This window comes from Mustela erminea, chromosome 12 (assembly GCF_009829155.1).
Source record: "Mustela erminea isolate mMusErm1 chromosome 12, mMusErm1.Pri, whole genome shotgun sequence".
NCBI lineage: Eukaryota > Metazoa > Chordata > Mammalia > Carnivora > Mustelidae > Mustela > Mustela erminea.
This window is the reverse complement of record NC_045625.1, coordinates 86,323,722-86,347,735: the sequence shown is the minus strand read 5'-3', so window position 1 is coordinate 86,347,735 and position 24,014 is coordinate 86,323,722. Positions and strand designations below refer to the sequence as shown.

Below are 24,014 nucleotides of genomic sequence, written 5' to 3'. Positions count from 1 at the left end.
TTCTGGAGTTACCATCCTCGCTTTGCGGATGAGGACTTCAGGGCACTGCAGGAGGTTCAAGTGCTCCTTGTCCTGTACTTCCCAGGCTCACGCAGGAATTACAGAGGGATGAAAGGGAAGTACTGATTGGTTGACAAGCAAGGAGTTAGGGCTCTTTAAGATAATCGCACTCTCCTTCATTTGCCCCTCGTGGAAATTTTGTGTCAACATGTCCCTGAAAAGACAACCAAGCCATTTACAGCTTTGAATGGACGTGGAAATAGTTCAGAATATCTGTTGCAAAACCAATGAGCGGCAGATGTCACTCACTTGTAACTGAAGGCTGCCGTTACCCTGCATTATCTCTCCGTACTTCATCAGCTTCCTGGATTAGCTGCTGCACGTTTTACCCTGCGGCTCAACTTTGGCTGCAGCTCCTCCCAAGGCTGGAACCGAGTTGCAGTAAGGGAGGTCCCCCAGCAGCAGAGCGGCAGCGCCCAAGATCTTGGGAGAACTAGAATTACTGTGCGTGACGGAGTGTGACCAGCATTGCCCTTCAGAATGTGACTAGCACTAATCCTGGCCTAAAGGTACATCTGCAACCATGTGATATGTACAAATGACAAGGCGTGTAGACCACTGAATAAATATCAGCTGTTCTTCTAAACATGCAGATGACGTGACAACTGGATGGACGCATATGTGTGAACTGGTGAAGCAACTTTCTTCTATGTATGGAAGAATTGAAAAGAATATGGGGTGTGTTCGTGAAATACATACTTGTACATTTTTTTGGTATTATCCCTTTTAGTCTTTCTATAACTATCTAATAAATCAGATAATCAAGTGTAATCTGGCTTCTGGTGAGTTGCTAAAAGAATAAGAGGTGGGGGTGCCTGGGTGGCTCAGTGGGTTAAGCCTCCGCCTTTGTCTCAGGTCATGATCTCAGGAGCCCTGCATCGGGCTTTCTCCTCAGCAGGAAGCCTGCTTCCCCCTCGATCTCTGCCTACTTGTGATCTCTCTCTCTGTCAAATAAATAAATAAAAATTAAAAAAAAAAAAAAGAGGTGGGTCAGTAAGCTTTCTGTGTCTGCCTTGTAATTACTGGCTGAAGATCAAGAAATGTACCTCCTGAGAGATCATGCATCATCTCATCCAAACACATCACCCCTCTGGGGAGAGCTCCAGGCTGACGATCAGCAACGTAGTTTCTTTGCTAGTGACTGTTGCAGGAGGTCTGACCCTGGCTCTAAATGCAGATTGGCAGGTCACTATAATTAGGTTAGTTCTTCAAAACGCCCCTCCCACCCTGCAATCCTCTTCTCAGTCCAGCTTGTTTTCCCTAATCGGTTCTGCTTTTTTTTAATGTTTGCTTTCGCCTCCATACAAACGGATCTGGAGCATAGCTGTTTATTTGCTAGTTTACAAAACATGCCGGTGCGCCTCTGGGCATGAGCGGGATGTAAGTCACAGCCATGAACAAGTGACAGAAAGACAGAAACAAAAATAAGTAGAGCTGCAGCTCACGTGTCTTGTAACTAACCAGGCTTTTTTTTTTTTTTTTCCCTCTCTTACCAGAGAAGTATGGAGTCCGTCCTACTTACATCTCTCACACCTGTGGATAGCCACACGGCTTTTTGTTTTTTGTTTTTTGTTTCTCTTATAATAACAAAAGCTGACTTAACACCAAGATTAGCTGGCCAATAGGAAAAAAAAAATGAGATAACTCTTGTAAAATAATTCCAGTGGTAGCCTTCAGGTGAGGGGATATGGTTTATTTCAGCGTCAGTCTTTTTTACTTTTACTTTGTCCTGTTTCCTGCCGGGAGTGATGATACTGATGACAGCCCCGAGTCAGTTCTTGTTCTGCAGCGTCGTTTCATCTCCACAAGGACCCCATAGGGTCCTGGTGGCTTATTGTAAAAGCTACTGTAAATTCAGGGCACCGGAGTAATTTGCCTGGGTTGTTCAGGTAATAAGGAAAGCACCTGGGGCTGGCCCCAGATCTTCTTCCTCCCAGGCTTCTTAGCACCCTTCTCGGCATGATTGCCCCTTTGCATTCCCAGCCCTATGGGGCTCCCTTTCAATTCTCGCCACTCCCTCCCAGTAAACCTGGACAAGGTGTTTGTGCCTATTTTAAGTAATCTCCACGCCCAGTGTGGGGCTTGAACTCACGACCCAGAGATCAAGAGTTGCATGCACTACTGACTGAGCCAGGCGGGTGCCCCTGGACTGGGTCTTCTGGAGAAGGTGCTACGTCCTCCCCACGGGGTCAGCAGAGGCATTGCTGTGCCATGAAGCTAGGGAAGGTTAAGCATTGGGGCTCTTATTTCATGGCCTTCGTGACTGCTGGGAGTTGCCAAGGGTCAGAGAGTAATCTATCACATAAAATTATGTTTAATAATCTCTCAGTTGACAGCTCAATTAGGCCTCCCACGGTTTCTTTGAAAATAAAAAATTGGATATTACCCGACTTTTAAACAGATTGTAGTCATTTACTTTCTGTATACCTAGAGCAGTATTTTAAATTGTCTCTTTATTTAATGCTTTCCATGCGTGTTTTTACTCCATGGCATTAGCCTTAGTAAAATTAGGATAAGGGAAAGATGGCTTTCCTTAATACAGTGAGCATCTCCATTGTGCATACTTCTCAGGAAGATCAATTTTAGGAAAAATACTTGTGGCAGTAGATCTGGAAATTTATTCCCTTAGAATCCTCCATGTTGGGTCTTCACATACCATGGCTTGAAGCCCACCGGTGTAGAGAGTGATTGTTGGATCATTCTCTTGCTCGCTTCCTCTTTCTCTCTTTCTCCATAGAGTTTGTTTTCCAAGGGAGAAGATAAACATCTTCTTGTTTTTCCCCATAATGCCCCCCATCTTTCATAATGAAGTTAGTCCTTCCTGTATTATGCAGGACATTGAGTACCTTCAGTAACTTAAGGCTAGTAACGATGCCTGGGATGCTCCCCCACTCCGTCCCCTCTCTCAGACCACTTCATTTTGCACCTGCAGGAAGAGCAGGTGTGCCCTTCACCAAGCCATGCACGCAGAGGCTAGGCCTAAGCTTTGAAGTGGTATCTTGCATTGTCTGAGAGTTACAGAGGTCTCTTCGCCAAGCACCACCAAAAATGAATTACCGTGGTAAAAAATAGTCAATTCCTGTCATTCAAGATATGTTCTAGAAAGCTGCTGCTAACACTGAATTAGCAAATACTGAACCATCGCTCCTAGGGGAAATACAGTGTTACATTCCTACAAGCCCATGGCTACACTTTTGTCAGTCAGTATATAACCTTGTGTTAGGTGTTTATCTATTTCAAGACACATTATTTAATATATATTATTTACTCATTAATTTTAAGTTCACAGCTGACAGCACCATAACTCATGCCTAAGCAAAGATTATCTAAATCATGTATTTTCTCGGTAAGATACCTCACAGCCATTTTGTGTTTAGGAGCGGTAGACGGCACTGTGCTAGGGGACTATTTTAAATAGCAAAATCCCCAACAAATTGCATATGAAATGTGAAAGACAGGATACTAAGTAGACTGCAGAAAGACCGCTTGTTTGCAGGGAAAGAGCTGAAACAAGAGGACAGAATGTCACTTGCTCAGCCTCAGCTGGGAATGTGTTCATCAGGTGACTCAAAGTTTCAGCACCCAGTGTATGTCTGCAAATAATCATGAAGACATTGATAATATTGATTTGAGGGCTACATTTTGGTGAATAGGTGAAATCACAAATATGGGAAACTCAAATAAGAGTTTTGATTCCCAAGTATTTAATGGGTTAGATCATATGCGGGTTATTATATTCTGTTTTAATTACTTATGAGTGACATCAGAAGCTTTGTGACATGTAGAAATTTATTTCTAAATTGTTCAGCTGAGGCGCAGATTTTTTTTTTTCTTGGTGAGGCACCATAACAAGCCGTGTGGCTGCCATATTGCTGAGGATAATATATTTTGAGATCAGGGGAAGGGGGCAGGGAGCACTCCTGCCTGGGTTTCTCTGAAGCAATGTCTGGACCAGGAAGTGGGATCTGCTAATAGGTACAAGGAAGGGCTCCCCAGGGGTTGAAGAACCTAGTCTAGACTTTAAGCTGTTGAAATAGAGCCCATGAACAGGTTGGGGTGCTCCCTGTGGAAGACAGAATATAGGTGAAGGGACATGTGCTCACCCAGCTAGGTGAGATCCTCTGATCCCAGGTTTGCACCCAGTTCCGGACTTCCGTTCTCTCTCTCAACTCAGCACTTGTCCATTGAAGACCCTTTGGTTGCTGAACTTGCTGTCACAGGCCCCTGCAGATGAGCTTAACTAGAGGTCCCTTTCCAGATGTTACTTGGGGACTGAAAACTTTGGGAAGATTATACTCAGGAAGAACGTAAGTGCTTTTGATGCTGTATGACAATAGAGTCAATCAGGAGGTGGCAATGATGGGTTGGGGTGGGGTGTCTCAGGGAAACTGTGTACCAGGGGTCCTCCTCTTCCTTCCGAGAGGACTTATGCCTTCTAGAGGATACACAAGAGGAAGAATCTGGATCATGGTGTTGGATACATAAGAAGAAGAATCTGGATCATGGCTTTGGATACACAAGAGGAAGAATCTGGATCATGGCTTTGGCTTCCCCAGTTTGATCCTCTGGCTCGCATTCAGTCTCTGCAAACAGCCGGCAAAGCATGGCCTCCTTCCTCCAGCACAATGTGGAGGTGGCCGACCAGAGATGGGAACTCAGCAGAGAAGTTTGCCCAGTTCATCTCAGAGTGCTCTGTTGCAGGCTGCAGCTCTTCTGTCTTCTCAGTAACTCTCCTGAACTGGTTTAAAAAAAAGGTTGGTGGCCCTGAAAAGAAATTTTGGATAAACTGAAGACAGAAAGTGGAGCGCAGTGGTGATTCAAATAGAGGGTATGAGTGAATCTGCCTTCCATGCAATACAGAAGTCGGAAAAACTGATTCATGGAACTTTCTGCCGGGGCTTGGGCCAGGGTAAATCTGCTCAGGTATGCATAGGGCTACTCAAAGGCGGAACACTGGTGGGAGAGGAAGCCCAGGGAATTCCCACCCAGCTTTGAGAGGGTGAGGGGACAAGAGGGAAGAACGTGGGAACGTGTGCGTGTTGCTGTGTTTACTGTTCTGGGGCCTTGAGTTGTAGCCATTGGGAATACTAAGAAATTAGTCTAGTAGCTTCTAACTTTGGAAAGTGGTAGTAAGTGCTATTGGAGATTTACTCTTGTGTCCGAACTGTTGTAAAGGACTTCCGCTACTTCTCAGCTGTAACTGGGCGAGTTAGTTACTATTTTGTGCCTGTTTCCTGATCAGTAAAAGTGAGGGCAGTAACAGTATCTCTTCCCCAGGGTGGCGGGGAGGAGTAAGTGAATAGCGTACACGACACGCTTAGTGCAGTGCCAGGCATGCGGGAAGCACTGTGCGACACCATGGTTAGTTCCTGCTCTGTCCTCCTAACTACCTCCTTCCTGTGGGTCTCTGCTCGTCCCTCACTCAGATGATGCAGATTCGGTAACGCTACCAGTCTCCTTGGTCCAAGTCACAGCTGGGTAGACCCATCACAGGAAACTAGTCCTTTGCAAGTGACCCTAGCTCATTTGGAGAGGAGGAGTGTCGCCTTTGTTGGAATGTAAGTTGGTGGTACCTTCCAGCATATGACAAGGACCTTTCTGTAAAATGGAGGCAAGACCATGTGGTAACCTCGAGTTCCTAAATCTAGTCATGACCAAAGCTTAGACTTCATCATAATATTTTGATGTTTTTTTTTTTTTTTTGCTCAAGTTAGCTGAAGTTCAGTTTCTTCCACTTGCATTAATGTGGAGGAAGGACTACCATTGGATTTTTGTTTGTTTGCTTGTTTTACATAGCACAACTCCCGATTTCTTGAGCGTGTGGTGGGAGTTCTACTAAGGTCAAGATGCTGCCCTTCTAGAGATGCCTTTTTTTTTTTTTTTTTTTTTTTTAAAGCAATCTCTACACCCAGTGCAGGGCTCAGACTCACAGCCTGGAGATCAGAATCACATGCTTTACCAACTAAGCCAGCTGGTGCCCCTAGAGATGCTTTATGAGTCATTTTTATCCACCAGTCACTTTTAGTATAAATCAGACATCTGCCCTCCCAGATTTACTTTCCAGTTACCGGGTGACACATATGAAGGCGTAACAGGGTTTTTTGACAGAAGGGTAAAGAGGTCAAGAGCTGCTTTGGAGGGTCTTCGGTAGTGTGGAAGTACTTAGTGCCATCAAGGAGTGATGACGAGGGAAAGGATTTGGGAAGGCAGGAGAGCACTTCGAGGAGGCCGGAAGCAGGACAGGCAGGAGGATATAGTGAGGGCTGGGGTAGGGCAGAGTGCAGGTATTCTGTGGGCCTCAAACTGGAAACCCTTTCCAGAACTCCAGCTCATTAAAGGACATCTGATTCGGGGCACCTGGGTGGCTCAGTGGGTTAAGCCTCTGCCTTTGGCTCAGGTCATGATCTCAGGGTCCTGGGATCGAGCCCCGCTTCGGGCTCTCTGCTCAGCAGGGAGCCTGCTTCCCCCTTGATCTCTGCCTACTTGTGGTCTCTCTCTCTCTGTCAAATAAATAAATAAAAATCTTTAAAAAAAAAAAAGACATCTGATTCCAGGAGGCTCCCGGGGCACAAATCAAAGCCATGAGGCAGATGGAAGTAAGAACAAGATAAAGAAGAGCATGATACTGGGGTGATGGAGGTAAGAGACAAAGGAGGGAGGAAAACTTCTCTGGAGGGAGTAAGGTGAGAAACCAGAGTGACCACATCAAAAGGAGGACAACAATGGGATGTGCGGTAGAGGTAGGGGAGACCCTTGAGACCCGGCCTTGCATAAAGCCTGTCTGGGTTTACCAGTCCAGGTGGGCAACTCTGAAGTTACAGACCCCATGGCCTCCGGGGAAGCTCATTCTTACCCAGTCAGCCTGCTGGAATCCCAGTGGATGTCCAGTCCCTGCTTCCTTCCTGCACTCCGTTCTGCCTGGCGCGGCAGAGACCAAGGACGCACAGAAGCTGGTTCAGAAAGTGAAGGAAAGTTCCCTTTATGGCTCTTGAGTCATAAAGGGGCCACTGGTCAAAAGAAAGACTACTTCCTTTTCTTAATCCCCTGCAGCTGGAGACCAGCTTTGCTCTGCACAAGACTAACATGTGATGTGGCTCCCTGGGGTTCGGAGGCCCTGTCCTTTGGCGCTGGAGCCAGCTGGCTAGGTTGGGTAGCTGTTGGAGTCAGGCATCTGCTTGGGGACAAGAGTCCCTGGCCCTCCTGACCCAGGACTAGGAAGATGGTTCACCGCCCAGCAGCAAGCAAGTTTGCAGTTCCAAGTGATGGGGCAAGAATGTGGTCATTTGAGCCCTGACTGTTGCAGGAGGGTCTCAGCGCTCCCCAACCGCCTGGCTGCTGCTGCTGCTGTGGGGACCCTGTCAGTGAAGAAGCACTCTGCGCTTGGCATGGTCGCTCCCACGTGGCCATGAGCACCCCAAAACCACCTGGACTGGGCGAGAGCCCACCCAGCAGAGAGCCTGGGCCAAGGCCATTTCCAAGCCAACGCCCACGCCCACAGAGCAGTCCCAGTGAACAGCAGGTGTCACCCTTCTGCTTCCAAACCCCCAGTGCCTCCAGGTGCCTCGTGAGCTCCCCAAACTTGCGTGTGGGAGCAGCGGCCCGCTGGGGTGGCCCCCAGCACCTGCGCGGCGCCTGCGGGGGATGGGGGGGCGTGGGGGGACGGGGTGGCAGTGCGGGGACGCGGGGCTGCAGGTGCCCGCGGGAGCCCTGGGCGGACAGAGGTGGACGCTCGGACTTGCGCGGAGGTGAGGAAGGTGACTTGCGCTTCCAAGTCCCTCCCCCTTCCCCCGGGCAGTTTCTGGGGGCGCCGAGCAGCGCGGAGGAGGCGCTCGCACCATGGCCCGGGTCCCCGCGCGCCTGCAGTTCCGCGTGCAACTGCGCTTCGTGACGGAGGAGCAGCTTTTCGGGGCCGGGCCGCTCTCGGCCCCGACCCCGAAGTCTCTGCGACTGGAAGTGCACCCGGCGGGGGAGGAGGCGGACGCGACGGTGATTGACGGTGAAGTACTGAGTCCCGCTCGAAAGTTGGGTCCGGGGGTGCGCGAGTGCTGTGCGCGCGCCCGGCGCGCGTGTGCGGGGGCGCGGCTGCGTGTCCAGGATGTGTGCGGGGTGCGCGTGTGCTTTCGGCGCGTGGAAGTGTGGGTGGCGCCGTCTCTGTCGCCCCGGGAGGTGTGCACCCCGAGCCTCGCCCCCGAGAGGAAATGCCGGGCTACTTCCCCCCACTCCCGCTGGCCCAAATCGCGTCTGTCTTGCGCTCCAAGAACTTGGGAGCCGCGGGCAGCCGGGCCCTGAGAACTTGTCCTGGCTAGAACTTAGAGGTGTCAGAAGCCAGGTCTGCAGAAGACAGACGCGCGATGTCCTCGCCGGCACCTACTCAGGAGCAGGGCAGGACAGGGAGCCCCGTCTCCTTACTTCCAGGCCTGCTGGGCTCCTGTTCCCTCCCCGGCCGCTGGCCACCCTCCCGCCCCGCCTGCAGCTTTCTGTGGGCCAAGTTCTGATGCACCGGAAGGGCCGTGCGGCTTGTTCACCAGTCGGAGTGGCTGTCGTGGCCAATGTGGTCTCCACCGGACATTACATTTTGGTTCAAAAAAGAGACCTTTTACAATGACCTGTGACCCCTGGCTTCCTGGAACTGTGGGTATGTTGAGGGACTGCTTTTAATTTGTATAGGATCCTAGACTTTTTTGAGAATCCAAGGAAACCTATAGAACTGCCCGCAGAAAATGGGCATTCCGCAGCATCAGACTTTACATATAAATAAGACGGGATAACAGCTCCTCTTGGCAGCTTGTATTAAATACCCCGTTCTAGTATGTGGAGGGAACAGAGCCCCAGACAGCTGTAAGCCTCCAAAGACTCCTGGAGTTTCTTTTTCTGGCCCTAACTTTTTAAGATTTTGAGAATTATTTAAAGTACTCTGTGTTGGTTCCAGTGGGAATTTCAAATAACACAACTACTGACCTGCTCCTCTGTGAGAAGGAGAATATAAGTTCGCTGCTGTGTCTCCAAGGCCTTAGGACAGACAGACACAGTAGATGCTCAATACCTGCTTACTGTGGGATGATAGAAAGCCTTTGCATGTGTCTTCTCACTTCCCTCTGGGCTGGGATGGGGAAGTCTGGGTCTTTAAAAAAGATATATTAAATATTGTTTGCCTAGTGTCTTAGCTGGAGTTTTGGCAAGGGATCAAAAGCCTTACTCAGCAACTCCTAGATTTCTCTTTCGGTTGCAAGGGGCGGGGGGGGGGGGGGGGGGGGGGGGGGGAGTGGCTTCTAGTATTTCTCCTGGGAATTTTAAAACTCAAGGTGCCAGAAAAGTGTTCAGTTTGTCAACGATGATCATCTGATTTAATGGGTAGCCAGGCACAGATTTGAGCTTGACACATTATTTGGTGTCCTGTGAATTTCCTTCCCACAGATAATGTGTTGAGAAGAAATCCCTGAGGTTCAGGGTGATTGAAGTCATAGACTCTCCCACAAGTTACCGATGCCTGGCCTGTGTGGTTGTAATTATCTTACAGAGAGGAATATGCTTTCCCTTAATGCAGTCAGTCACTAGAGTCTAGAGGTAACCTCTGTGGGATGGGTTAGACCAGAGTAATGGAAATGGGAAAATTAAAGCGAGGGCAGGCAGTCATTGTCACGCAATTTTGACAATTCCTTGGGAAAGAATCACTAACCAGAAAGAGGAGAGCTCACTCTCTTAATAGCTTAAATCCTGAAACGCAATTGTTAAAGCCTTCTATGGAGAGTTTTGGGAGAGAAGCTATTCTGGAGTTGTTGTGTTAGTAGCTCATTTTACTGTGGGACCAGCTAGACCACTGTATGATGGGCAGGCCGAGCGAGTTTAAAAACAGATTCTCATGAACTCTTAGAAGAACGATTTGGGTGTGTTCAAATATAGGAGCCACATTTCGAATGGTTAGGATTTCTCCTGGGATAAAGTCTTTTGGATGGGTCCAGAGTCCTTAAGAATGGTTCTAAGCAAGGTATCTTTAGAAAATGGTACAGTTTCTTAGCTCACGTATGGAATTAGTTACTAAACAAGTAGGATCTGGAGTGACTGCGGCGGGATTCAAGTCCCGGTGCTACCTTTTATGGGCTGCGCTGAGTTTGGCAAATTATTCAGCCTCTATAAGACTTCGGTTTCTTTCTCTGTAAAATAAAGATGGCAGTACACATGTTATGCCATTAAATAAAATAATGCATACATCATGCTTGTGTAATGCCTGGCCTATATTAAGGGCTCATATTCTGTCCCCCAAACAACAGTTTTCTCAGGCTGTTCTGAGGAATAGCTGGGCGGTATTTTTGTGAAGATGTTTCAAAGGAAGCTTAATTAAGCCTGGTAGATGATAACGGGGAGAAATAAAACAATCTTTTAGATTCCTAATCTCAGTAGCTTGTCATGTAAAAAAGGGAACAGAGCAAGAGAAACAGTTTATTCTCATTTCAAGCCCTCCAAAACTGACAATGATTTTATAAAGGGAACGCACCAGGAATCTCTGAGAAGACAGTCATTCATTCCTTTTCCCCCTTACATGTTTTTTTGAGCCCCTGTCCTCTCAAGCCTGCCTGATTCATCCTTTTATCTCCAGAGTCTTCCACAATACTCAGTACACACAAGACATCAATAAAAGTTTCTTGAGTGCATCAGTGATTTAAATCAAGAATTTTTAAATGTTGCAGAAATAAAACTTTAAATACTGAGCACTGAGTGCAGAATCTGAGTTGCCCCCAAATGATTAAGACAACTGATTTGATGTAGTAGAGGGATGTTTTAAAATACAGTATATTCATAGAAAACTTGAGGTACACTAAGGTCAATAAACCAGGTGCTGAGTGTCACTGGAAAGTTAGCTGCTTATAGTTCCCAGCGGGGCGGGGGGGGCACACCACGCCATGGTGGCGGACACATGAAGAAGCATTAGGCTTGTTGGGAGAGGCTGGGAGACAGATAGAGTAAGGGAAATTGTGGGTAAGAGACTTCACTGTGGTTTTGTGGGAAGGAATGGGGGAGGCAGCATCAGCAGGCTTAGGTTGACAGGTTTGAATAATTTCAGTGGGGTCTGGAGAACCAGGGCTGTCCCAAGTTGTCCAGCACCCGGCCCCAGGTTGATTATGGCAGGTGGATAGTGGCCTGGAGTGTGAGAGCCCAGTCAAGGGGGTCTTGGAGGTGTGGGCTCTGGATTGGTTGGCTTGTGTTTGAAAAGTGTGCTTGCAGTGAGTTTGCTATCTCTAGGAATTGGCTAACCGAGGAGGGGCTGTCTCCCCAGGGTCAACAGGACCCCAAATGTCAAAGCATCAGATACAAAAATAAAAGACATGGTTAATACAAGGGAGAACCAGAATTGGTAAAGAGAGAACCAGAATTGGTAAAGATGGTATATAGGGTGGGGGTGGCTGCCTGCTGGGCTTGGAGGGGCGGCCGCAGGCAGGATGGGCCTCGGGATAAAGTCTGGAGTTCAGGTGATGGGGGATAAATACTATCTTCATACCTCAAGTGTGGGAAAGAACTGGAAGATGGACAGAAAGCAGAGAGCAGGTGGGAGATGGGTCTGCTGCTTCTCCACTCCTTCCTCCAAGGTCAGTGCCGTGACGGGGGCGGGGGGAGACGGTGGCGGTGGAGAAAGGAATTTAAGACCTGAGACTGTGTCACACAAAGGTTAATGGTAGACTGGATCTCCAGGAGAGGGCAGAGAACATTTCTTCCCTTACTAAGTTTAGAGCTGTCTTTTAATTAATCTGGAAGAGTTAGGGAAATATATAAATAAGCCACACAAATAATCAAGTATAAGAATGCAGAGATTTTTTTTTCTCTGAGGTATTTTAAAAGGATGCTAGGTTTTTTGTTCCCTCGTGGTTGCTCATCTCATTAGAGGGGGAGAAGAGAGCAGAAGAAAAGTCAGAGCAAGGCATCCTCTGTATCACGTGTGTGTATTAATCTCCCTTCATTAAATTCTGGGATAACAGACGCAGTAAGTTGAAGCCTATGATCAGAATCCTGAAGTCAGTCACCTACAAATGATAGAGGCACTCATTTGCTTTTCGTTCAACAAATATTTATTGAACACATGTTCTGCACTAATCACTGGGTGAGCAGCACATGAGCTAGATAAAAGCCCGTCGGTATGGAGCTAATATTTTAATTGGGGGAAGATGCTGGCCAATGACATAGCAAGACAGTTTCACAGTGAGATAAATGATTTGAAGAAAATGAACCCAATGGAAGAAAAAAAAAACCAACAGAGACAAAGAAAGGGAGGGAGGGAGTCCAATTTAGAGAGTAATCGGGGAAGGTCTCTCTGAGGAAGTAGTATTTGATCTGAGGCCGGAAAGATGGAAGGAGCCAGCTAAGCAGAGAGCCGGAGGAAGAAGACAACAGGCAGAAGGAACGGCAGCTCGAAAGGCCCTGAGGCTGCAAAGAGTTGGCGTGTTTGGGACGGCCAGGGGAGCCGATGCCCACTGAGGGAGACGGGGAGTAATGGGAATTCAAGGTAGCGCCCCAGTTCTTCTTAGAGTATAACAAGCCGTCTGTAGGCTCACTGACTCACAACTATTTATGATGCTTCCAGATTCTCTCGGTAAGGAGCCAGGCAGGGGATGGCTGGGCGATTCTGTTGCTCCTTGTGGCGTTGACTGAGGCTAATCCCTGGGACCCAGCTAGTGGCCAGCCTCATCTGGGGGACGCAAGGCGACTTCAGTTACCGGGGCTAAAATCGGGGCTGGGATGGTGGTTGATTTCTTGTGTCAGTTTGGGTGGGCTCTGTATCCATGCATTTGTTCACATATTATCTGGATGGTTCTATGAGGGTGTTTTTGGATGAAACTCATGTTTAAATGGTGACTTTGGGTGAAGCAGATTGTCCACACCGAATGTGGGTGGGCCTTATCCACTCAGTTGAAAGCCTTAACAGAACAAAGACTGATCTTCCCCAAGCGAGAACGAATTCTGTCAGCAGATGGCCTTTGGACTTGAACAGTAACACTGGCTCTTCCCTGGGTACTCACTCTGCTAGCCTACCCTGCAGATTATAGGTTTGCCAGATATATGGACACCCCCCGCCCCCGCCACGGATACTGTTTCTTTGCAGAACCCTGACTAAGAAAATGAAGATGACTCAAAGATTAGGACCCTCAGTGGGGAGCCTACCACGGCCTCCCCACATGGCTTGGCTTCCTCCCACATGACTTCCTCCCACTGTGGACTTCTTCCCCAGAGACTTCATGGGAAAATGTGAAATGGGAAAATGTGAAAAAAAAAAAAACTTCTATTGATTTTCCAAAGTAAATTGGCAATTAGAAATAATGTAAAGATATTTGGCAAGCAGCTGCAAAGCAAAGCTACCACTTTTATGTGGCTTACATTCTAGAACCATTTGGAAAGCTTCAGGATTCTTTGTCCATGCTGGACTTCCTGAAAGACTCTATGAGAAAAATATATTTTGTGATTCTAGTAGATTTACTGTGTGTATAGTTGTCTTTTGTGGAGTCTGTAATGTCAGCCTCTCTGCTGAGGAATCATTTCTCTGGGCCTTTTTATGTGCTGTTCTTTCTGCTTAAAATGCTTTTCCAAATCCAGATCTCCAATCTGGCCTTTCATATATTTGGTTCCTACTCATCCTTTAGTTCAAAGTTGGAGAGTCCTGTTTGGAGAAGGGGCTTCTCTTCAGGATGAGTACCCACTGTTCCCGTTGTGTCCACTGCCATATTTCTCAGCCCTTCGCTTTCCAGACAATTACCACAACTTGTAATGAGAAATAAAAGAATTTTATGATTGACTTTGGTTAAGATTGAAGTCGGAATCTCAGGCCACAAATTTGTAAGAATATTTAATGAGAAACTTTTGAGAAACAGGGAAGAGGTTGACCCAAATGCTTCTCAGAGTGTGAGTAGGAAAGTTGAAGTGTATTTTCCAGTTAGGCCCCGTAAAGGCATCAAGAATGGTAAGCACTAGCCAGGTCAGGCGGAGGGACTGTCTCGGTCCAAACTCTGCATATTCTGACTCTTGTCATCATGAAATGGAGTTCCCAGCCAGTGGCTTTACTAAGAAGGGCAAAAAGATCTCCAGTCATATTTTGTTTTTAACTATAGAAAGCTTAGGGTGATCTCCTGGGAAATATAAGTCAACTTTGAGGCTATTACGACCGCTGAAAAGCTTGTTTAACATGTTTGTTATGGGAAATTGTATTTACTTACTATATGTGTATTTTAGAAAATTGCATTCTTTAGCATATTTGTTGTAGAAAATTGAGTTTATTCACCATGTTGTGTTGTACACCGCAGCACTGTGATGCCTGCTAACTTTCTTCAGCAACTGTCCCTGTGTCAGGGACAGGAATTCATTTCACTTATTGATTCATGCAGTCCGTGCTTATTGCCTGCCCACCACGAGGTGGACACTGTTCTGGGCACTGGGGAAATGGCAGCGGATTGCTTATCTATCGCCGAGTAACAGGTAACTACAGACTTAGTGGCTTAAAAGCAATACACACTGATTACCTGCTCATTTCTGCAGTCAGGAGTCTGGGCATGGTTTCTGTGGGTCCTCTGCTCATAGTCTCTCAGAACCTGCCATCAGTGGCCGGGACTGAGATTTCACAGAAGAATTTGACCAGGGTGGGATCATTTGTGTGGTTCTTGGCTGAACTGGGTTCTTGAAGTGCTCTTCACTGAGGGCCTTGGCTTCTCGCTGCCCATTTGCCGGACGCCATCTCCAGTTCCTTGTATACAGGCCGCCCAACCTGGCAACATGTCCTCAAACCCAGCAAGAGATGGGGGTGGGGGACTGATAGCAAGCCAAAAGTCTCAGTCACATGTAACCTGATCATGGAAGTGACATCCTGACCTTTGTCTGAGAATCTGTTGCTTAGTCCCTAGGCCAGTCCATACCTGAGGGAGGATTACCTCATGGCTTGAGTACCAGGAGGCAGAGATCACTGAGCGCCTTCTTGGAGTCTGCCGGCCGTAAGGAGTGAGCAAAAAAGGTCACCACATTCACAGAACGTACATTCTAGAGCCATTTGGAAAGGACCAGGGTCTTCGTGCTGTACTTCTGACAGGCCTGTTTGAGAAAAAGATACTTGGGGTTCTAACAGGAGTTGCTGAACACCAGGAGAGAATAATTTTTTTTTAAATTAGTTATCAGGTGTAGTCCTGCCCTGGATCTCTCAGGGGGTTTGCGGTTAAACTGCAGAACCAGAACAGGTCTCTGAAAGTATTCAAAATATCTGAGCAGGGCTCTATTCTTGATGGAACAAAAAATCAGCTCCAATGGGCTTCGGGCTTCCTGGGCCTTTGTTGTCCTTTGGGGAGCCAGATGGACAAAGCCCCACTTTAGGATTAAGACAAATCCTGTCGTGGTAACTTATGTTTAGTTTTTAGTCAGCATGGCTTCATTTCTTTGTGTGGAGGGCTCAGCTAGCTTTTCTTCTTTGTTGTGAAGAGATGTATGGAAGGTAAATTTGTGGTTTGCGTCAGACACTGAAGCATGTTCAAGTCACTCACGAAGGAAACAGGGTGCCGTTGTTTCAGATACTAGGAATTACAGAGATGTCTTATACAGTGAAACAAAAAAGTCAGTATGACATTGGGGAAGAAGGAGATAAGGAAGGAAAGAAGGAAAGAAGAAAGGGAGGGAAGGAGAAAGGAAGCCAGAGCCGTCACTGTGTTTTTGCATCTTAGGGGATAAACAAGTGGTGCTCTGTTTGGTTACCGCTGAGTTCTGGAGCCGCCATGTTTTATGACTTGAAGTCATGATCGAAAATATGTTTCCTAAACCTTGACATTTACACAGTCATAGGTTTAGAATATATGTTTTATAATACGTGGAGTTAGATTCTGGACAGGCTTGCATGAACAGCTCCACCTTGGAACTTGAGTATCAGAAAATCAAAGATAATGGAAATCCATCAGTCAGAGCAGGGAATAGGAAAGTGGGTCTGAATCGTGTGCCTGGTTCTTAGCCTAACCAAGAGCAGCTAATGATGGCACAGATCCCAAGGCAAGCATTGCAGGTGAACGTGAGATGCAACGCTTGGAAAACGAGTGGGTTCCGGAAGTAGCCTGTGGTATAGACCTGAGATGCACACCCAGCCATTGGGGCTGGAATCCAAGCCCTCAGAGTGCTTCCCTGTGCTTGGAAAACAGAAGGTCTATAGCATTGCTTTGTGAATTTCCTTTGGATGAAACTTATTTTTTTTCCTTACAGGAAGACATTTTTCTGATTTCATATTTTTTCTCCCTCAGAGAAGGAAGTTTTTTTAAAAATCCCATTTCTACAAGATGACAAATGCTTCAGGGTGTGAATGCTATTTCCTTAGATTTTTAGGAATATCAGATCAGAAGAGCAGAGAACATGTCAGCAATAGGCAATGAATATTAATTTTCTAATCTGCAGAATAATAATAGCATTAGAAGAGACTGGCTCAGAGACGTGGAATAAACGTGCGGTTCAACCCGCTCGTACATGAAAGAGCTGCCCGGAGCTCAGCCCCACTGTCCACTTGGGCTCTCTCTCCGGTCTCCTTGGAGAGCAGTTGGAACGTGCTTTCTTTACCACCTTACGTGATTATTCTCCCTTGACTCACAGGAATGGTTATGATTTTTCTGTCCACCTCTTTTTTTCATAGAGCATTTGATTCCCTGCATTCCAGTTGGACTGGGAATACATTATCTGGTGGCAAAGCCGTTCACAAATGCTGTGGGCCTTGCCTTTCAGCTTCTTGAGATCAGGGCCATGTCCTAATCATTTCTGTGTTTCTGTGGAGATGTGCAGTAGGGCCTGATTCTAGCGGGTATAGTAATGTAGCTTATGGGGGCCAGGGGAGTGTAATTTTTCTTTGGAAAATATGGACCTAGAATCCACATCAGCCTTTTTCTGCCATAATTACAGTGAGCTAAGTTTTCTGTAACTTTTCTAATAACCAACCAAGTTTCTCTTTTTGTCCCTCTTAGAGCAAATCCTTCTTAATCAGAACACGTGCTGAACTTTAAACTAGTAATTCCACAAATGAGGGGGAGCAGTTGTACTGATCTGCAATGTCCACCTCAACAAAGCTCCATTTAGTGTTTTGGGAATCATCTTCAGGCTTCCCCACTCTTCCCCCCACCCCCACCCCCGATTCTTTTTTAAATGTGTTGTTACGCTGTTAGTTAGCATAGTTCACATGGGGTCAAACACATTTGCAAAGTGTAGATAACAGCCAGCATTCAGAAGGGCCTGGAACAGCTAACAAGTCAAGTTCCTCAGAAAGCTAGAGAAGACAGTTTTCTCCATGGAGCTTAGAGCTCAGGAAATAGGGACTTCATATCATTTGAAGCAGAACGCCTGCCTTTGTGTAAACTTCTTCCAAAGCAGTATATTCTGTCATTGGCAAATAGCAAGATTATAAAATGTCATAGTCATTTTCATTATTTCTGATAGTTCCTTCATTTATAATTATAATTACCTCTCTTTGTCTGCACCCTTATAAGTCCTAACCAGTAATCAAGAATAAGCAGATTTTCTGTGTAATTCTTACACAGAATTCTTGATAATTTTGCCTCCTAGACACATGGACTATTGTCAGCAGTGGGTGGACTCAGAACCCTACTACTTGTGAAAAGCACATGTGATCCCTGACCTTTCTCCGTGTGGTCCTCCTGATTGTACCTCTGAAGCTCACCAGCTCTTAAGTTCATAGAATGATATCTCTATCACAAACACCCAAAACCACAGTATTAACAGAATAAGAGAAAATAGACAACCCAAGGAGACTGAGGTACAAGAGGTAAACGAGACTAGAAAGAATCATAAACCCATGTCCATCTTTTTATGGTAGCCCCAAAGATTAGTTACCAAATATTATCACATTTCCTATGTGGCAAACAACTCTCACCAGGTACTTGCAGACCATGTAACTGCTCCTCAACATTCTGCTTTCCTTTTTGTCTCATATTTTTCACTTTCAGCTAGTTAGCTGCAGTGGTGGGGGTATCTGTTTTCTTTGTTGTTGTTGTTGTTTTTTGCGTAGACCCTCAAATACTCCTAAGTCTTTTGTGCCATCTTCCTATGTCATTGTAGGCATAATAGTACACACCAATAGTTTACTAGAGAATTAGTAAACCTGCTTTGCAGTATGTATTTCCGCAAAAGTAGAAAACTAGGGCTTTTGTAGCTGTCATTAGAAGTATTTTATATGGTGCACAGTATTTTTTTTTAAAGATTTTATTTATTTACTTGATAGACAGAGATCACAGGCAGAGAGAGAGAGAGGAGGAAGCAGGCTCCCTGCTGAGCAGAGAGCCCAACATGGGGCTCAATCCCAGGACCCTGGGACCACAACCCGAGCTGAAGGCAGAGGCTTTAACTCACTGAGCCACCCAGGCACCCCTATGGTGGACAGTATTAGGAAATACAAATTTCCTGGCTAGTGGAGCTAATGTTCATGATGTAAATCCTAGTCTCCCAGTATACCTTCTGCCAAAACAGAAATAACAAGAAGGAGGACTAAAACTCATGCTGTCAGCATCACAAGAAGATAAAATACTGTCCAAACTTCAAAATGCCTGTGATTATAAAAATAAACATAGAATCCTGGTGATTTCTCTCTCACTGTCCTGCTGTAAGCCCTTGGGAATTACAAGGCAGTCCCTGATCACTTTCGTAGACTTGAGAAGGAAGAACTAGCAGCACATCTGTTATTGATCTAAAGTCATCACTGTGAAGTCCACCACAAGAGTGAAAATTTATGAGGCACAAAGAAGTGATCTTGTAGATCAGGAACCTGACAACAAGGAACAAACTTAACATTGCAAATAAAAGAGGAAGTTTTGGAAAGGTGACATTTCAGGAGAAGAGAAGGAGTTTAAAATGGAGATGTACCTCTTGAAAACCGTAGGTAAAGGTGGGGTAAAGGAAAGCACATTTGCCTTGTAAGGCAAAAGAAAAAAGCAGAGAACAAACATCCCACTCATCCCACTCAAAAGGCTGACCTGTAAATCTACCACATGTCAATATCAATAGAAAAATGCATTCTTGAACAAGGCATCTCTTAAAACACTCCAAACCATCCCTACCCAGAAATGCAGAGGCATAACCAGCCTTCATTTATATATACATACCATGAAAATACAGCAGTAAATGAGAATTAAATTAATTCAGTGTGTAACAATTCCACCCACTAAATGAAAGAGAATAAGATATTCTCAAATAAACATTTGGGGATTTGAAAAAAACAAACCATTTCAAGACAGAAATTTAAAATCCAAGAACATATATGGACACCAGATAAAAAAGACCAAAATAAGGATTGATTAAATTCAGGAAAAGCATTGAATAGTCTAAATTATAAAAGAAATAAGGACCCATTTAAAAATTCCCTAAGAAATAAGAGATCCAAATGAAAACTTAGTAAGAGCATTGAAGAAAATTACGAATATAGCAAGAGAATAAAAACAAGATTAAAAAAGAAAAAAGACAAAGAAAGTGTTTGAAATGAAATGTAGGTAAAGATGATCCAATTAGGTATAATTGGAGTCCCTGAAAGAAAGATATAAAAAATAATGGGACAGAATTAATATTTAAAATTTTAACTTAAAAAAAAACCCCTTATTTCTAGTAAATAAAAAGTTAGAATCTAAATATTGAAAGGGCTTACTAGGTATCAGGTACTATTGGCCCATAACAACTAACTCTGAGACCTAACTGAGTAACATTAAATTTTATAAAGATGTCTTCTAAAATCTTCAGAGTTACATGGTGAAAAGATAAAATGCCTTACAAAGGCAAAAGTGCGAGGCTGGCTTAAGCTGTTTAAAGACGTGTTTGTTGTTCAAAAACAACATACAAATGGCATCACCAGTAGAACAGCATCATTATTTGTGTGTTTTTAAAGATTAATTAATTAATTAATTTATTTTTTAGTATTTTTTAATTAAATTTATTTATTTCCAGAAAAACAGTATTCATTATTTTTTCACCACACCCAGTGCTCCATGCAATCTGTGCCCTCTGTAATACCCACCACCTGGTTCCTCGACCTCCCCCCCACCCCCCCCGCCCCTTCAAACCCCTCAGATTATTTTTCAGAGTCCATAGTCTCTCATGATTCACCTCCCCTTCCATTTTATCCCAACCCCCTTCTCCTCTCTAACACCCCTTGTCCTCCATGCTGTTTGTTATGCTCCACAAATAAGTGAAACCATATGATAATTGACTCTCTCTGCTTGACTTATTTCACTCAGTATAATCTCTTCCCGTCCCGTCCATGTTGCTACAGAAGTTGGGTATTCATCCTTTCTGATGGAGGCATAATACTCCATAATGTATATGGACCACATCTTCCTTATTAATTTATATGAGGCAAAGAGAGACAGTGTGAGTGAGTAGGGGGAGGGCAGAGGGAGAGAATGTCAAGCAGACTCTGTGCTGAGCTCAGAGCCTGATGCTGAGCCTCCAGCTCACCATCCCAAAATCATGACCTGAGCTGAAATCACAAGTCCGATAGATGTTCAACCGGCTGAGCCACCAGGTGTCCCACATTTGTGTTTTGTTTTGTTTTGTTTTGTTTTAAGTGCAGGAGCTCAGGAATGTTTATTCAGGAACCTCCCTGAGAATCTATTGGAACTCCACTAAGATAGAAGTGGATGCGCTTCAGCAGAAGGATTGATGATGAGAATTTGATGTATTTAATTGTACATCTAAAAATGGACATAAGGATAGAAAAATGTGTATGGTGTGTGTTAACGTAGTGATTAAAGAAAGAGTCCCAGCCTTAAACACTTTTATCAATGAAAGGGATGGAATGAAAGTTAGCAAATCAATTTGCAAACTCAAGAAGCTAGAAAATATTAGAAAAATAAAAAAGAACAAGGAGGGAAATAATAAATGTAGATTTAATTAATAAGTTGAAATCATTTTGAAAAAAATTAGCAAAATATACAAACCACTAACCCAGTAAGAAGGCATAAGTATTCAAAATAAGAAGGCAAGGAGGATATAACCTTAAAACTGAAGAATTTTTTTAAAATTAGAGATTCTTTTGTCAGTATCCATGCAAATAAATTTGAAAACCTGTACAGAGTGGGAAATTTCCTAAATTAATTGACTCCCTTATAAATAGAAGCTTACATATACCTATTTTCATCAAAGAAATAGAGATGGTTATAAGGTAGTTGTTCCATAAGGAAGCACCAAACCCCAGTGGTTTCACAAGGGAGTCCCACCCAACCTGCAGAGACCAGATACACCCAGTGCTTCATAACATATTCTAGAGTATTAAAATTATTTTTAAAAGTAAAGCTAGTGACAATATAATTAGAAAATTATTGCCAATATCACTTATGAATATTGATACAAAAGTACTTAATATAACCTTGGCCAACAGAATCCAATATCACAAAAAAGAACTGTTAAACCATGCTTAAATGACATTTAATCCAGGAATGCAAGCTTGGTTTGCTATTAGGAACTCCAGTAAAGGAATACACTATGTTAACAGATCAAAGGAAGAATAAAAGATCACAGGAATATCTCCAGAGATAGTAAAAAAAATCTTTGGACAAAATCTGATTTAATTAAAAGTATATAACTCACTCTTAAAGATGCATCTTACTTAATGGGAAAACACTAGAGGCACTTCCACCAAGATTAAGTGCAAGGAAATTATGCCTAATGTCTCCGCTACTACTCAGTCTTGTCCTGGAAGTCATAGCCAAAGCAGTTAGAGGATAAGGATTAGAAAAGAAGTAAAACTATTTGGGTTTGCAGGTAATATGATTATGTACTTGGGAAACCCTAGAGAAACAATGGTAAACTTTCCCTCAAAATAAATAGAATTTAGTGAAAGTAGCAAAATAGAAAATTAACATAAAGAAACTGAAATTGCTGGTCTTCAGATACAGAAACAATAACCAAGTCTTAGGCATAATGTTGGAAAACCCTCATTTAAATAGCAACAAAGGATGAGTGCACTTCTTAACCCCCATTACCTATTTCACCCATCCTGCCACGACTTCCCTCCGGTAACTGTGTACTGGAATTAAAATTAAAAGCTTAACAAATACCTTTAAAAATAGCAACAAAGGAGATTAAATACTGAAAATTAATTTAACACTAAATTTGCAGAAACTCTTCTGAAAGACACAAAAGTATGTGAATAAGTTAAGAGTCCTACCCCTGTTGGGAAGGATGACTCACCTCATAAAGATGTTAGTTCTCCCTAAGTTAATTTATAAATTTAACACAATTCCTATAAAATACCAGCAAGATTTTTGTTTAAATGGATTGGGATGAGTTGATACTAGAGTTTATGCTATTTATTAATAGCCAGGAAAATACTAAAAAAGAAAAGCTATATAGGAAAAGTAGCCTTACCGTGCACTAAAACACACCTCAAATCCTCTACAGTGAAAACATGAAGAGAAGGACAGGTCAATGGAATAGAATAAGAGGTCCAGAAACAGACTCAAGAATATCTGGAAATATAAGGAAGGAATATAAGGAAATATAAAGAAGCCATTTTAAATCATCAGACTTTTCAGTGTGTTATTCTGGGGCAACACGTTAGCCATTTGCAATATGATAAAATGAGGTTCACACCTCACATTATGTACAAGCATAAACTCCAGATGCATCAGAAATCTCAATATAAACAAAATCACTTAAGTACCAGAAGAAAACATACATGATTCTTCTCTTAGCTATATGAAGGAAGGCTTTTTAACTGGATTCAAAATATTGTGTAATAAATGATCAAATTTATTACAGAAATACACAAAAGTCTGCATTCAAAACCTAAATGACAAACTGAAAGTTTTTGCAGCAGGAACCACAAAGTATTAATATTTGGCACAAGTGAAAAAGGTAGAATAGAAAAGAGTATCTATGCACCATGTTTTGTATAAGAAAGAAGGAGAAATATACTAGTGCTCCTGAAATTCATGCCCACAAGAAGGAAAAGAAGGGTGCATGGAAGACTAATTACATTGGTTGCCTAAACGGGGTAGATGGGAATCGAGTGAAAAGGCGGAAGTAATTGGAGAGAGAGTTGGCATTTCTTAGAATACATCTTTTTGGATAGCTCCCATTTACTGAACTATGTTAATGTTTTATAGACTCAGGATAAATAAAATTTTAAAAATCAACATGTCTGGGGCGAGCTTTAAGCTGGAATACAGGCAGAGAGATAAACCGAACAGTATCTTGAACAAGACGCCTGTGAGGGATAAATTGAGAAAACAAAAATTCTCTGATGTTTGAGCAGTGTAAGCTTGGAAAGTACTTTACCTTACTCTCATCTTGATCACCGTTCTTGTTAGAAAGTTGTTTGTACTAAAAGAGAAAGATGCAGTGGTTTTAGGAGAAAAAACAACAGCAACCCTATTTTCCAGGAGTGTGGGGGTCTGTGGTAAAATGGTAGATGAGGGGTGAAAATGGTGTTCTAAACTCAGACCCAGGCAAATCTGGCTGACTCAAACATTCTGAGCTTGTGGCATAGCTGATCGATGCAGTATCTTAGATTATCGTGCCTTGTTATTTATGCTTTTAATTCTGGTTTAAAGACAGCAATAAATAGCTAAAATAATAACCATAACAACATTGGATAAACATACAGCATTTAAGAGATTTAAAGTTCCATTCTGAGCTCTACCTTAAAGAAATAGCTTCATATATCATTTCTTTAGATGAGATCAGAATATTTGCAAATAAAAAGGAATGCAGAGAGTGTGAAAATAGATTACATTTAATGTGCTTTGTTTTATGTTGGTATAATGTGATTTTCATAAGTTAAAAAAATCATCAGTGGAATCTGGAAAAAAATTAAAATCTTTTTTTATTAGGCCTGTGGGAGGCTAAGAAGTAAATAACAGTCTATAGGAACAATGATCAAGGAGGCATGTGCAGAAAAAGAATATCTTTATGGTTTAGTCTTAAAATATGAATGTTTATTTTCATTAAACATCAGCTAATAAAAA

General features: G+C 43.8%; 1 protein-coding gene across 3 annotated transcripts in view; it reads left to right on the top strand.

The window, feature by feature from the left end:
* Window positions 1–7,384: 7,384 nt before the first annotated feature.
* Window positions 7,385–24,014, top strand: part of LOC116570691 (histone-arginine methyltransferase CARM1-like) — a 261,533-nt gene continuing 244,903 nt past the window's right edge. For 2 of the 3 annotated variants that reach the window (XM_032308150.1, XM_032308151.1), the window contains exon 1: window positions 7,385–7,805. In XM_032308150.1, coding sequence (XP_032164041.1) covers window positions 7,466–7,805 — 340 coding nt within the window. In that variant the 5' untranslated portion in view covers window positions 7,385–7,465. Of the gene's footprint in view, window positions 8,057–24,014 lie in introns of all 3 variants that reach the window. The other variant, XM_032308152.1, reaches the window with a different exon arrangement.